The sequence below is a fragment of the Trichoderma ghanense genome (assembly GCF_004382785.1).
Source record: "Trichoderma ghanense strain CCMA-1212 chromosome Unknown scaffold_14, whole genome shotgun sequence".
NCBI classification, from domain to species: domain Eukaryota; kingdom Fungi; phylum Ascomycota; class Sordariomycetes; order Hypocreales; family Hypocreaceae; genus Trichoderma; species Trichoderma ghanense.
This window is the reverse complement of record NW_027395677.1, coordinates 58097-70568: the sequence shown is the minus strand read 5'-3', so window position 1 is coordinate 70568 and position 12472 is coordinate 58097. Positions and strand designations below refer to the sequence as shown.

Here is a 12472-nt window from a genome sequence, read left to right as displayed (position 1 = left end):
GACAGAGATCAAAGTAAAAGCCAGATAAACTCACTTTGCTGCGCCATCCACGGCCGATGCGTCGATGGGCTCTCGCGGAGGCGTCGTCGCTGCTGAAGGCGCCAAGTCGACTGGAGAACGCGAGAGCGAGTGCGATGTTGATTGCGAGTGCAGCGACTGAGGTTTCGGCGAAGGCTGAGGCTGAGAATGCGAACGCAGCGGCACGGGCTCTGCAACCAGCGGCGGCGTCTTCTCGATAATGGGGTTCAGCAGCGCGGCCGTGCTGAGCATCGGGTGGTGAGGCAGCTCTCGCTTCTCTGACGGCTCTCGGGGCGGAAGAGAAGCCATGCTGCTCTCGGTGGACGGCCTCGAAGGCGTTCGTGAATACTGATGCTCGACTGCGACGCTCTCCATGCTTGCGAAGTGCCCTCTGTGCGAGCGCTGACCGCGGGCTGGGGAGGCGGATATATAAAAGAGACGGAGTTGATGCCGTACCAGACCAGGCCAAGGCTGGCCCGTGTTCCCGTCTTGTCTTGTCCTGTCCTATCAGCCGGGGCGACCAAGATCGACTTTGGCTGGTGACCCGATGGCTGTAAATGCCGATGCGCCGGGCGTCAATATTATGTGCCCCAGTAGAGATTTTACCCGATGGAGGAGGGAGGTTGAGGACGGCAGATGGGTACAAAGAAGGTATGAAGGTATTCAGAAGAAGAAACCGCGGCTGGTCAAGGCAAGAGAGAGAGATAGAGAGATCGACACGTGATGGCGAGCGGCTCTGAAACCTATCAAGGCCGAAGGGGAAAAATGGGGAAAAATTATGGTTAAAGCGAAGGAAAAGAAAGGAAGGAGGGAAAATATCTCGAGATGATATTTCAGAGGGAAAAAAAGGCAGCAAGCAAGCAGTAGCTTCTTGCGTCGTGTCCTGGGCTGAACTGAAGAGAGATTGTCGGGACCCGGAAACCAACAAGACCTGATCGGCTGCGAGTCTGAGTCTAATCGGCGACAAGGGGGGCGTGCGAAGGGTGTGAGTTGAGGGGGGGGGAGGCGTGGGCGATTGATTGATGCGAAGGGGAGACGAACGAACGAACGAACGAACGAGCAGGGTGCGAAATAACGACGACAGCTGGTGGGAAAATAGAGAAGAAAAAAAAAGGATTACAAGGGCGGGAAGCGTGAATAATCATGGATATTCTAGCACGAATATACGAAGTGGTGCGAAAACTACCTAGAGCTCTGTGTTTGTACATACCCGGCCAAAGATCTGCCGTGGGCTGTTTCTGAACTGACTCGAAGAAATGGAGGTGAAGGCGAGGAGAAGGAGAAGCGTGTTGTATGTACTACGTACCGTAGAGGAGGCGAGAAGAAGGGACAGGGCGCAACAGGATAGATAGCCAAAGATGGGCGATGATGAGAATTGAAAATAAGCAGCGGAATCTATGTATATCTTGCTTTGTTGAAGCCACGCTTCATCTCCCGCCATGTGTGGGTTTGTTTGCGCTCCCTACCCAGCCACAACTGCAACAAATGTGAGAAGAGACAAAGAGAAAGGAGAAAAGCGAAAGAGAGGAAATAAAACAGAAAGGGAGGAAATCAGGAATGGAAGCCTGTTCATATGACGAGAAGACGGCGAGGACGAATAGAAGCGAGAGGGAGGGAGGCATGGGGTGTGTGATGGATGGAACGAGCAGAGTTCATGTTCACTGCGACTCCAAGTTGAAGCTATACCAGAGAAACCAGACGGTACAAGTACCCGCGAGTACTGCGACGGATCCCCTAGACTGCCCATAAGTAGCACCTAGTAGGTGACGAGTGGAGGCGCTGGCAGGGGGGTGTGAGAGTTGTCATAAAACGGGTAATGAATGAATGAGACAGAAACGACACAAGAGCCTTGGGGTTGGTTGGTTAGTTCCTGCTGGCTCAAGGGATGGGCGCATGATGGGTATATTGGCTTGACTCGAGGCGGGTACTGGGTACTTTGCTTACGAGTACATGGCGAGAGTTGATGTGTTGTTGGTTGTAGCACGAGCAAGGACGGGACCGAAGCGCTGAGACAAGACTCAGAGACGGGCAACATCCAGTACTTTGCATTACCTGAGGTACATTGCATCAGATGCAGTGCAGAACAACCTGGATGCCAGACAGCCATTCATTCCTGCATTATCGCGCATTTCGCGCATCTGGAATAGGTACTTGTAGATGCTGTTTGTGGCGGGAGTACTGCGACTATCGCCGCGATCCCCCCCCCAACAGGCCATGATGCATTACAGCGGCATCACGTATGCACGAGCTAGGTGCCAACAGCAGCCTATAGCATGCGGCAAGGCACCAATCACCTCCCAGCTGTGTGCGAGAGTCATAACGAGCTATTACACATACGAAGCGCGCCGAGGCGAAACAGATCGTAAACAGCCCAGACCAGCATCATCGAATCAACGAGTCTGTGAATCGAGGGTTTTTCCAGGGGCTGATTGGCTGCTTGCTTCCATCAAACACGATGCGACCTATGAATATACCGAGATTGAACCAAGCCTCATTGCACCTGTTTGGTAGCAACAGCAGTTTGCTCGTCAGAAAACCAGCCAGCAGCTGATGGAATCTTTTTCTCGCTGAAATAACTCCGTTCTCCGGTCGACATGACAAAGTACTCGCTGCTACCACTAACCCAGTGCGTTTTAGGTGGTCACTAACAGGCAATACGCAGCAGACTAGGAGATGGTGGTTCAAACAAGGATCGACTCGTCCGACTCAGTCGAATCAATAACGCGCAATAAGGCCAACCGATGGCTTCAGAGCGCCCAGAAGCTCTAGGCTCTATTTTTTTGCGGCTGAAGTTGGTAATGGAATGATGCAGGAGAGCGGCTGCTTGGCAGATGAGAAGAACCGAGGATCCAAAGTAATAACGAATGCCTTTGTATGGTGTGTTGTTTAGCCCTCTGCAAAACGCAGATGTGCCCGCCCTTCTCCTTCTTCCTTCAACCCAACCTTGGGTGGTATTCACTGCGAGGACTACTACCTTGCGTGGGAATAGTTCATTCTCACGGCTGTCTTTTTAAAATTACCTTGGCTATTCCTCGAGATGCCGGCTGTGCAAATTCCGAGTCGCATGCATGCTGCGGAATCATTGGAATATTCCTCACCAAGTGGCAAGTTCCGGCCAGCCACGGAAGCAATGACACGGAGGTTCCCACGTCTCGGAGACACGAGCAAACCGAACCATAAAAGTCCGCACCCAGTCGCATCGAACAAAGGATCAAAATAGCGGTTGCCCCCCCCGGACGGAATAATATGAACTGCGCCCACAACGAGGCCGTTGGCTCTCGTTTCCTTCTTAGGTTTCGCATTGTCTCCGAGCCTCCGTTTTTTTGCCAGTTACTGGCTATTACGACCGAAACTGTCTAAATAGGACGCCACGCAACCGGGCGCTGCTCGTTCAGAAACGGGGAACTAACTGTATATTAATTCGATTCATGTTGCCAGAGCTAGAGAGGACTTGGCAGAGACAAGAGACCGGTCAGTTGCGCAAGTTCTAACCCATTGTTGCGCACATTACGGAGCATGAAACGACAGGCCACCAAAAGTTACTAGAACCGAACAAGGTCTTTACTTTGATAGGTAGCGAGTACGAAGCACAAAGGGGAGTGATCTTCCTTGTGGATTGTTCGATAGGGGAGTCCTGGTTGAGTCGGGTCAGTGGATGAAGCAAAAAGACGAAAACTTGCCGAAAAGGCATGACGGTGCATAACCCGTCCGTTTCGCGCTGTTGCCTGCAGAAGACAAACGACAGCATGGAACAAGTTGCCGAGGGCAAGAAGGATATACAAGTAGGATTCCGCTTTTTTTCTTCTCTGTTTCTGTTCAGACGGGAACCAACCATCAGCCTCCCATTGTTGGAATGAAGGCCTCGGGTACGGGAACGCAAATCTCCACTACCAAGTAGGAAACTCCAGGTATCGCATGTACTATTTTGCGCGAGAACGACTCCGAAGAAGCTAAAGAAGGTACATACAACATCTATGAATATGCAAGGGTGGGAAGGGGAGGGGAGTGGAGGAGAGAAGGGGGGCGTGCACTGCAAACGTCTGGAACAGGCAATTCGTCGACAGATGGTTGACACAATACAGTGGACGGGCAGATATTTTTTGCAAATATGGCGATGGAGTAAAGGCCCGGATGACGGCGAGTTGCCCGTTTTGACAGAGCAAGTAGTTATCGTTGTCAGGTTACGTTGTCATTGCCTTGATCCTATTGGGAGCGCTGGGCTTTGACGGTTCTGTTCCTCTTTTAATCTTCTCCATTCCTGCGGGCCTTTTGCTTTCCTGTAGGATTGGTACGGTTTTTTTTTTTTTTTTTTTTTTTTTTTTTTTTTTTTTTTTTTTTTTTTTTTTTTTTTTTTTTTTTTTTTTTTTTTTTTTTTTGCACATACCTGATTCGGTAGGATACATGCACATACTCACGCAGTACGGAGTAAGCAGCCCGAGATCCACGCAATGCGACCACAACCAACCCAGGGCCAGCCCGTCTAAAAGCCAATACGATGCTTCGAGTGCGTATCGACAGGCGTATCGCAGATAATACGGCCGGAGGAAGACACAAGAGACTCGGTGGAATGACAAAACACCGTCATAACTTTCAGCACGCGCACATAAAAATAAACATCCTAGAGTTCACATGTTTCCCACATCCTTCTCAGCTCGACGTGCCGCGTCAACTGAGCCGTCTTTGCGACATACCACCTGTTGTCTCTCATTGGCTGCGTCGGCTAACACAGGCATTCGATGATGAGGTTATCATCGCGCTGTATCTCGAATGTACTGTACTTTCAACCCCTTGCTTTATTCTCCTTCGCACGTCTTGCGGCCGAGAGCCGATTGCGTACGGAAAGCCGGTCACAAGAGAAATTTGCAGTGTTCACATTGACTTTCGGCTGTTGGTTGAACTCATCATTTCCCCCTCCGGGCTTTACCTAGTTGCCTTGGCTTCAGGATGGAGGATTCCGGATCCTACAGAAGTGAGTGCCCACTTGGTCGTCACCATCCATCATAATCGCTTAGAGTGAGGTGCATGAACAAAAGGTAGCAGTGCGGTTCAACGGCTACCTGGCAAGGCCTGGCATGAGATTAACACAACAACAAAAAAAAAGCGGCAGCAAATTACATATGCATGCCTCCCTTACAGTACCTTTTGGGCCAACACAACAGAAACTCGGGCCGCCGTCCAATCCCGTGGGAGCAGACACATGCTGCTGCGCTGACGCGAGAGGCCTTCAACCGTAGCAACTACCACTCCGTAACGAAGCCGAACCGCTGGGAGTACGTGTGTGTGTGTGTGTGTGTGTGTGTGTGTGTGTGTGTGTGTGTGTGTGTGTGTGTGTGTGTGTGCGTATTATGAGTCGTTCTCGGCTGGATGAATCCAATTACTACTATACTATCTCATGGGTAGTTCGGACATACGAGTCTACCTGCGAAGGAACTCGCACAACCTAGACAGACACCAGACTACTAGTAGGTCAGCCTAGCAGTAAACATGCCAATGCCAGTCCAGTAACAACCTCCACGTCCCCCATCCTCCAAACAAGTGCCAAATATGATTTATGATTAGTGATTGATGGAAACTCTCAAAGACAAAACAGAAACACGATAAACAAATTACAAAAACCTATTGATGACGGGACTCTGCGCCGAGTCGTACTAGCTCGCCCAGCAGATCCTCGACGTCAGCCCACCCCAGTATGACCTGGGGGGCGCGTTTTCCTTCTTCCATGCATCAGCCCGTCAATGCTTATTTGTACCTACGGCTCACTCAAACCAAAACATTCTTATTTATAATTAAGCAAGGTTCTGCCAAAAAAAAGCTGGGCCGAGTCAACTTGACGCTGGGGAACTATGGCATGCTACCTACGTATAGAGACAAAATCCTGGGCGGCCTTTTGCTCGCAACTAGTATACGGCAATTGAACTATTTTCTCCCTTCTTCTTTCGCTCTTCTTCCCTCCTATCCATGTCCCCCAGCTGCAGCAAACTAGGCAGTAGAGACACTATCCTATCGTATTATCAGCCGTTTCACATGCAACGACCTACACGAACAATGGTCCAAATCGCCCGTAAATGCTCGTAATGACAGATACCTGGCAACTAACTGCGAGAGCCGTTTTATGCCAAGTCACGGGCGATAAAATTAACTCTCTTCATCCTCCCCCTCCCTCCCTCCCATCCATCCTGACCTGATCTGAGCGGTGCCGCTTCAACCTAGTGCAACCTAAGGGGAGGCGGGCAATAAATTACGGAGATGCTTATCGCAGGGCGAGACATTGTTCGGATCGCAATTGGGTACGAGGAATACGCCTCTTTTTTTTTTTTTTGTGCTTGTGCGCCGGTATGGCGCGTTGGGCCGACACGGAGGGCTTTTTGGGAGGAGGCGGATGAGCGTATCAGGCACGGATCGAGATGCTGCATAGCGGTGTTTCAAAGCCGCATTTCGCGTGATGAGATGGGATGGATGCAAAGTGCATCACTGTGGTCGGATATGAGCATGATGCCATTCTGGGCAATTGACGTGGTATATTGTGTCCATCTGCCATGGCGCAGATTCCACCACCAGCTGTAGCAGCAAACGGAAAGGAAACATGTGCATATTAACGGATGGAAATACGGGTGTGAGGATTGCTAGGGAAGCAGCCGAGTCCCGACTGAGTGCGAGGTGAAATACGGAGAGGAAGAAATCCCAGCACATCGATGCTGCGTGCGAGACAAATCACCACTGCCTCAATCGGGAACGGGAGCTTTCTTCTCTGTCATGGTTGACTGGGGTCCTCGGAGCGGAAGTGAAGAAACGGACAATGGCAAGAATAGGAACGACCACGAAAACACCGATTGACCCGCCAAGGTTCTCAACTCGAGGGGACTAAAGGGGAGATGTATAGCAGACCAACGACCTCGCAACCAAGAACAGATAGTAGAGGTGTTTCAAGACCAACAACCTTTGCAGGGGGGTGTGCCGAATAGACAAATTCATCCGGCGCCACCGAATTGATTCCATCTCGTTTACTTCGTATTCTGTCGATAAGTCATCGCGATTGTTGCTGTCCTTGTTGATTATCCCGCAGCTGCCATCGGGCAACTTTTGTCTGTCGGCAATCTCATGTATTACAAAGTCGCTTGTCATGCTGCGTCTGCGATTGCTGGCAACCAANCACCCCCCCCCCCCCCCCCCCCCCCCCCCGGTGTTAACACTACCGAGAAATAGTACTGATACTTCAACTAATAATACTCCATCTTTACCTGCTCAGGAAGTACGAGGTGAGTGTACGAAGAGGTGCTTGTAAGAAGGCGTTTGCAACCAAGTACGGCGTAGAGCAGTTGACAAAGAGATGGCCGTTCCCTGCCACATTGACACTCGTAATTGCTCCGTGATGTAAAATTTTGCAGTTCTTCCTGGTACGAACAAAGTCCCTTGATGGCCTGCTCCATAACTCTGCAGCCTGCTAGTGTGAGTTGATGCTCCTCGTGTGTACATCGTGTCCATCCATGGTGCTTCTTCGCTCTTGGCTCGCAGGCAAAAGTGTCAGCTTTTTGCGAGTCGCTCGATAGAGGAAGCAATAGCATGGAAAATAGCCAGAGAACGCAAATCCCGCTGATGGCTAAGAAGCGCAAAGCAACAATTCATGAATAGTGGTGCCAAAACAACCTGAGGAGATTGGGATTAAGAGAGAAGATGCGATAAAAATGACGGGTAACATGTCCACTTGTTGAGTCTCTTGGTACGCAACACAGTGCATAGCTGCGTTCATCTGCATGCGCGTGTTTTGGCGGCAAGCGTGTGTGTCTCGTTCTTGTTTGCACAACCGACAGTAAAACAATCATCTTTCTCTCTTTCTAGTATCACACAGGTACATGTATTGCAGGAAGCCCACAATCCAACATGGCGTCTTTGACGTCGGACAGCTGGTGTTGCGTGACTGGCTGGTCAACGCCGCACCACAGCAAGCCACACGGGAAACTGATGAGAATATCAACTCGTACCTACACGCCAATTGAGCAACGGGAGAGAAGCCGGAGAGAAATGGGCGTCACATTGAGAGGTTGCAAGATTGCCGAGTGGGTTGACGCAAGCGACTGAAATGCATCGCTAAACCCCTCTAGACAACATTGACACACACACACTCTCTCTCTCTCTCGCACTTCTCGCACGCGCACAGTATGAGAATCGAGAGACACGAAAAAGTTCCTGTTTTTCGCATGTTTCAGAAAAAGGAGGGTGTGTTTTCGTTTGGCGGTTGGCGAGTTGCGAGGTGAGTTGCCTTGGCATTACGCACAAACTGTCTTCTCCTTTCTCACTCGATCTTATTACAGCACGAGTATCCGGCACACCAATGTTTTATACGAGCAACTCTGTGTCATGGTACTGTCTTCAGAACATGCAACCTTTGTCCGACACTTGGCATGGTCATATGCGCCCGCTTCGGCAAACTCACGTCCTTCTCGCTCTTGTCAAGCTCCCCAAAGCGGAGAACATCTCCAACGATCCAGGACAAAATAATGCCCACAACTGTTCATCCTGTCCCGGCTTACACCAGAGCTTTTCCACCTCCAAGTCAGAAAGCAGAAAGAAGTGGGAGGGGTGCATCTCATCAGTCCATCACATCTAAAGAGAGTAGCAACAAATATCCCGAAGGTACCTTTCCCCTCGTTCTCGTTCTCGTTTTGGCTTCAGATCCCCGTTCTACACCGTGAGATACAGCGGCTGTCGTGCTTACGGGAGCAAGTTGTAATGATGTGACAAGCAAGTTGGACAAGGGGGAAATATTTCCGCATAGCTCCGTATGTCGCCTTGGCCTTTTTTGTTTCTTCTTAGGTACGATTGCCGCGCTCTTTGGAATCCAGCATGCAAAGACTGGACCACGTTTGCCGCTTTGCAATTTCCATGCAGATATAGCACCTGGTATGAACCACAATGGGACAGTAAGATTGCATGTTACGATTACGCCGGTATTACTACATCATCTCTCAGCAACTACTAATCCTCCGTGCTTCATGCTCTGCTACAACAATTTACACTTTCAGGTGTTTCTCACCTCTTTATTCTGATCGATCATCGGAGGTTGCCAATATCTCGAGCAGGTAGGACTTATCCACAAGATGCGCGTCTTCCCTTGCTCAGCAGCCAATTTCCACCCCTTGGACTCTACGAAGTCCCCTTCATTGGACATGCAACCTTTAGCAGCCTATTCCGTCAACTACGCCTTGCACGTATCGGTATAGTGGTAGGAGTAGTATCCCGCTCAGCATGTCATCGTTTTCCGAAAACGAACAAGCGTACCTCTTTCTATCTTCACTCTCAAGCTTTCAGTCAGTCAGTCAAGTGCCTGCAGGCCGCCAATCTGACATGTGGATCTCTCCGCCTCTTCTCCCTTCCACTCGCTGTTTTTACCCTTTACAACTCTACTTCCTCATTCCACAAAGTAGTACTTTCACGCTCTCTCAATATGTCTTTCCCCTAGATTGGAGAATAGAGAAAGAGGGGGTGTACTCGTAGTCATTATCTTCCCCTACCTCTACGGAGCATCCTCCTCCATTGGGCATTTCCTAGTGAGTCCAAAGGAGGCTGTGTTTGTCTCTTGACTCCCATGTTTCCGTGCCATATGATGTGTAATCATTGGCAAGAATAGCCGCTAGAGTTGCGGTGCTCACACATGGAGTCATCAACAGTTTCCCATCTCCTCTGGGAACCCAAACAATAAGCGCTTCACAACCATTTCGGCGATAAGCAAAGAATGTTTCAATAACAGAGGCTGATGCTGAGTTTTCTCCAAAGACTAATATGTCCAAGTTGAGAAAAAGCTGCATCAGCTACAACATGTTCGCCAACAGAAACAACCGCATCGCCTGTCATTCCCCTCTTTGGAAACTGCCCAGGATCCAAATCCGTCCATCCTGGTAATACACGCAAACAACATATGCCGAAACGAATCATCAGCACTTATTCCATCATCCTCTTTTCTCAGCAAGCGAACATACCTGTACCCAAAAAGCAAGCAAACGACGCACGGTGATCGCGTCAATCAGGCTGTCTGCTTAGAATCCCAATGGCCATTTGCGGAACATGATACCAACGGAACCATCACCTTTCTTCTACCCTTGTTGCCCGTTTCAGAGCAGTTTCTGCAAACAGGAGCTCCATGACTCGTTTCGTCTTGCCGTTTAGGCGCTCATTTGTGGAACGTCAGTTTTGCGGCACTTGTTCGACTAGATTTGTCCCTTGTCGCAGGTGGACGAACTGTACACACTCGTAGACAAGGCTTCATATCCTGGACCGACAAGAAGTGATGAAGTCGTAGGGACACCCCCTTGTCACGTATTCTGCTTATTACAGAGATGCCACTGACTCGTGAGAAACTCAAAGACGTGTGCCATCCTCAATGGCCCGAATTGTCAATCCTGCCTACCCTCGTGACTCCTTTCCCTTTAATAACATACTCATAACTCACTTTGTAAGGATGAGCTGCGTTCCATGATACCATATGAAAAAGAAGATTGAAGAAGAGACAAAAATAGCACTTGGAGTCGTCTTGTTGCGACAAGACACAGCCCATCACACACCCGTCGAGGAGGCGGTGCCCCGTAAGTAGACGAAAGCATCTCGAAAGACATGTCGAAATCTGTATCTTGTTTGTTAAAAAGCCATTTCCCCAACTCCTTCCATATTCCTGCCCGCCCAGCCCGCAAGTAAAGCAAATCATTCTTCCCAATCCCGTCACCGCCCTCCTCTCCCTCGACCTCTGCCTCGTCCGCGCCCGCGACCACCTCCGCGACCGCCCTTCTTACCACCTCGCCCGGCGTTGCGATTATCAAACCTCTCAAACAACCGCTCCTCCCCAAACGCGCCCTCTCCGAACCTCATAAAGTTGACCAATCCCCTGTCCACCACGGCCACAATGACATTCCTGTGTCCGTGCTTCAGTCGCTGATACAGCTTGCCCGGGTTCCCTCTCCAAGCCTCGGGCGCAGGATCGTATGGTGTCGACTCAAGCAGCGACTCAATCTGCTCCAGCGTGGGAAGACATGAATCTGCCGTGTCCGCCACGGCGATGCGAAAGTCTGGAGGCGGAGGATTCTTCTTGGAGAAGCCACCCGCGCCGGGCTTCCATACGTGGAAATGCACCCGGAAAGGATCCTCCGGCTTGGATGCGCTCGGCGGCACGGGCAGCGGCTTGTGTCGGGGAATGAGAGCGAGTTGCTGGTATATCGGTCGGTAGGCGCGGTACAGGCCTGGGGCGACAAGCGGGCCGAATGGTTGCTGTCGTTGCTTGCCAAATTGTAACACCTCTGGCTTGACAAAAGAGAAAAGCCATTGCCATAGTGTTTGTGACGGCTCTGTGGCTTCTGGTCTTGGTTGTTCTGGCGGTGCCCGGAGAATGTTGAATCCTGCTCGCTTCAGGTGTGCGTAGACCTGGTACTTTGGCAGTGTCGTCTTGCCCTGTTCATCCTCGAACCCGATGAAGAGCGAATATGCAGCTTCAAGACTCAAGGGCAACCCAACATCGTAATCGTCAGGCCCAAACCCAGGCCGAGCTGCCCCTCCACTAGTGCTCCCCTTCGGTAAAAGGGTTTCAAAGTCGGTATATGGCCACCACAGGTCGACGGTGCCTCTCTCAACAAGGTAGATGGCCTCCTCGGGCAGTAGCCATAGCCTTCCCACGCCAAGCTGGTCCTTGCTCCCGGAAGCCACCCGCCCAATGTCCTTCATCCAGCCTCCCTTCTCATGCTCCATCACCACCACACGGTCCTTGAGCCACATGCCCTCGTAATCTACCGCAACGTTCGCCTCATCCGTCCAGAAATCGGGAAAGCACCAGCCACGGGCCCAGGCATCGCCCCGGTGTATCCTCGTGTAGCCCAGCACGTCCTCGAGCGCCCTGCGGCTCGACTCCAGTGCGCCGTCCTGAGCCCTGGTCCCGTGCGTCTCAAAGTCCTTTTCGCCCTTGCGGATGGTCTGGCTGGAGACGCCCTTTTTCGTAAATGAGGATGCGAACAGCTTGTAGTCGGGCATGTCGTCCTCCAGCGCTTCCTCCACAGCCGCGGCGCCGCCTTCGCCATCTGCGATGACTGGTCCTGGGGCCAGCGGACTGTCGTCGTCGTCAAAGGGCATGGCGTCTGTATGAGAAGTGCGAAGTGAGGCTCACTCGCTCGGTGGTTGAGACGTTGGAGAGGACGCTGTGCGGCGCCAAGGGAAGTTTGCTCGGCTTTGCTGCGTTCTAGCTAGGCTTTTGAGCGCCTAAAAGAAGTCGAGCCTGAACCGGAATCGTGTATGAGTTCTCAAAAATGAGATGCACTCAAGTCGAAAGCAGTTGTGCCATCATGAATGCAGAAGTAGGTGAAATAGAAGTGCAAAAATATGAAGAAAACTCAGTCCATGTGATGCTGAAGCGCTCTATCGCGATATCATCAAAGTGGGGTGGATGAGCCATCAGCTCCAGCTAGTAATTTCTTGCAGATAA

The 12472-nt window shown here is 50.9% G+C and overlaps 1 protein-coding gene across 1 annotated transcript; it reads right to left on the bottom strand.

The window, feature by feature from the left end:
- Positions 1-9312: 9312 nt before the first annotated feature.
- CCMA1212_008902 (uncharacterized protein) lies at positions 9313-12123 on the bottom strand (the record flags this gene model as incomplete). Its single annotated transcript, XM_073706007.1, has 2 exons — positions 9313-9317; positions 10800-12123. The coding sequence occupies 2 exons, from the start codon at positions 12121-12123 to the stop codon at positions 9313-9315; spliced, it is 1329 nt and encodes a 442-aa protein (XP_073555428.1).
- Positions 12124-12472: the final 349 nt, after the last annotated feature.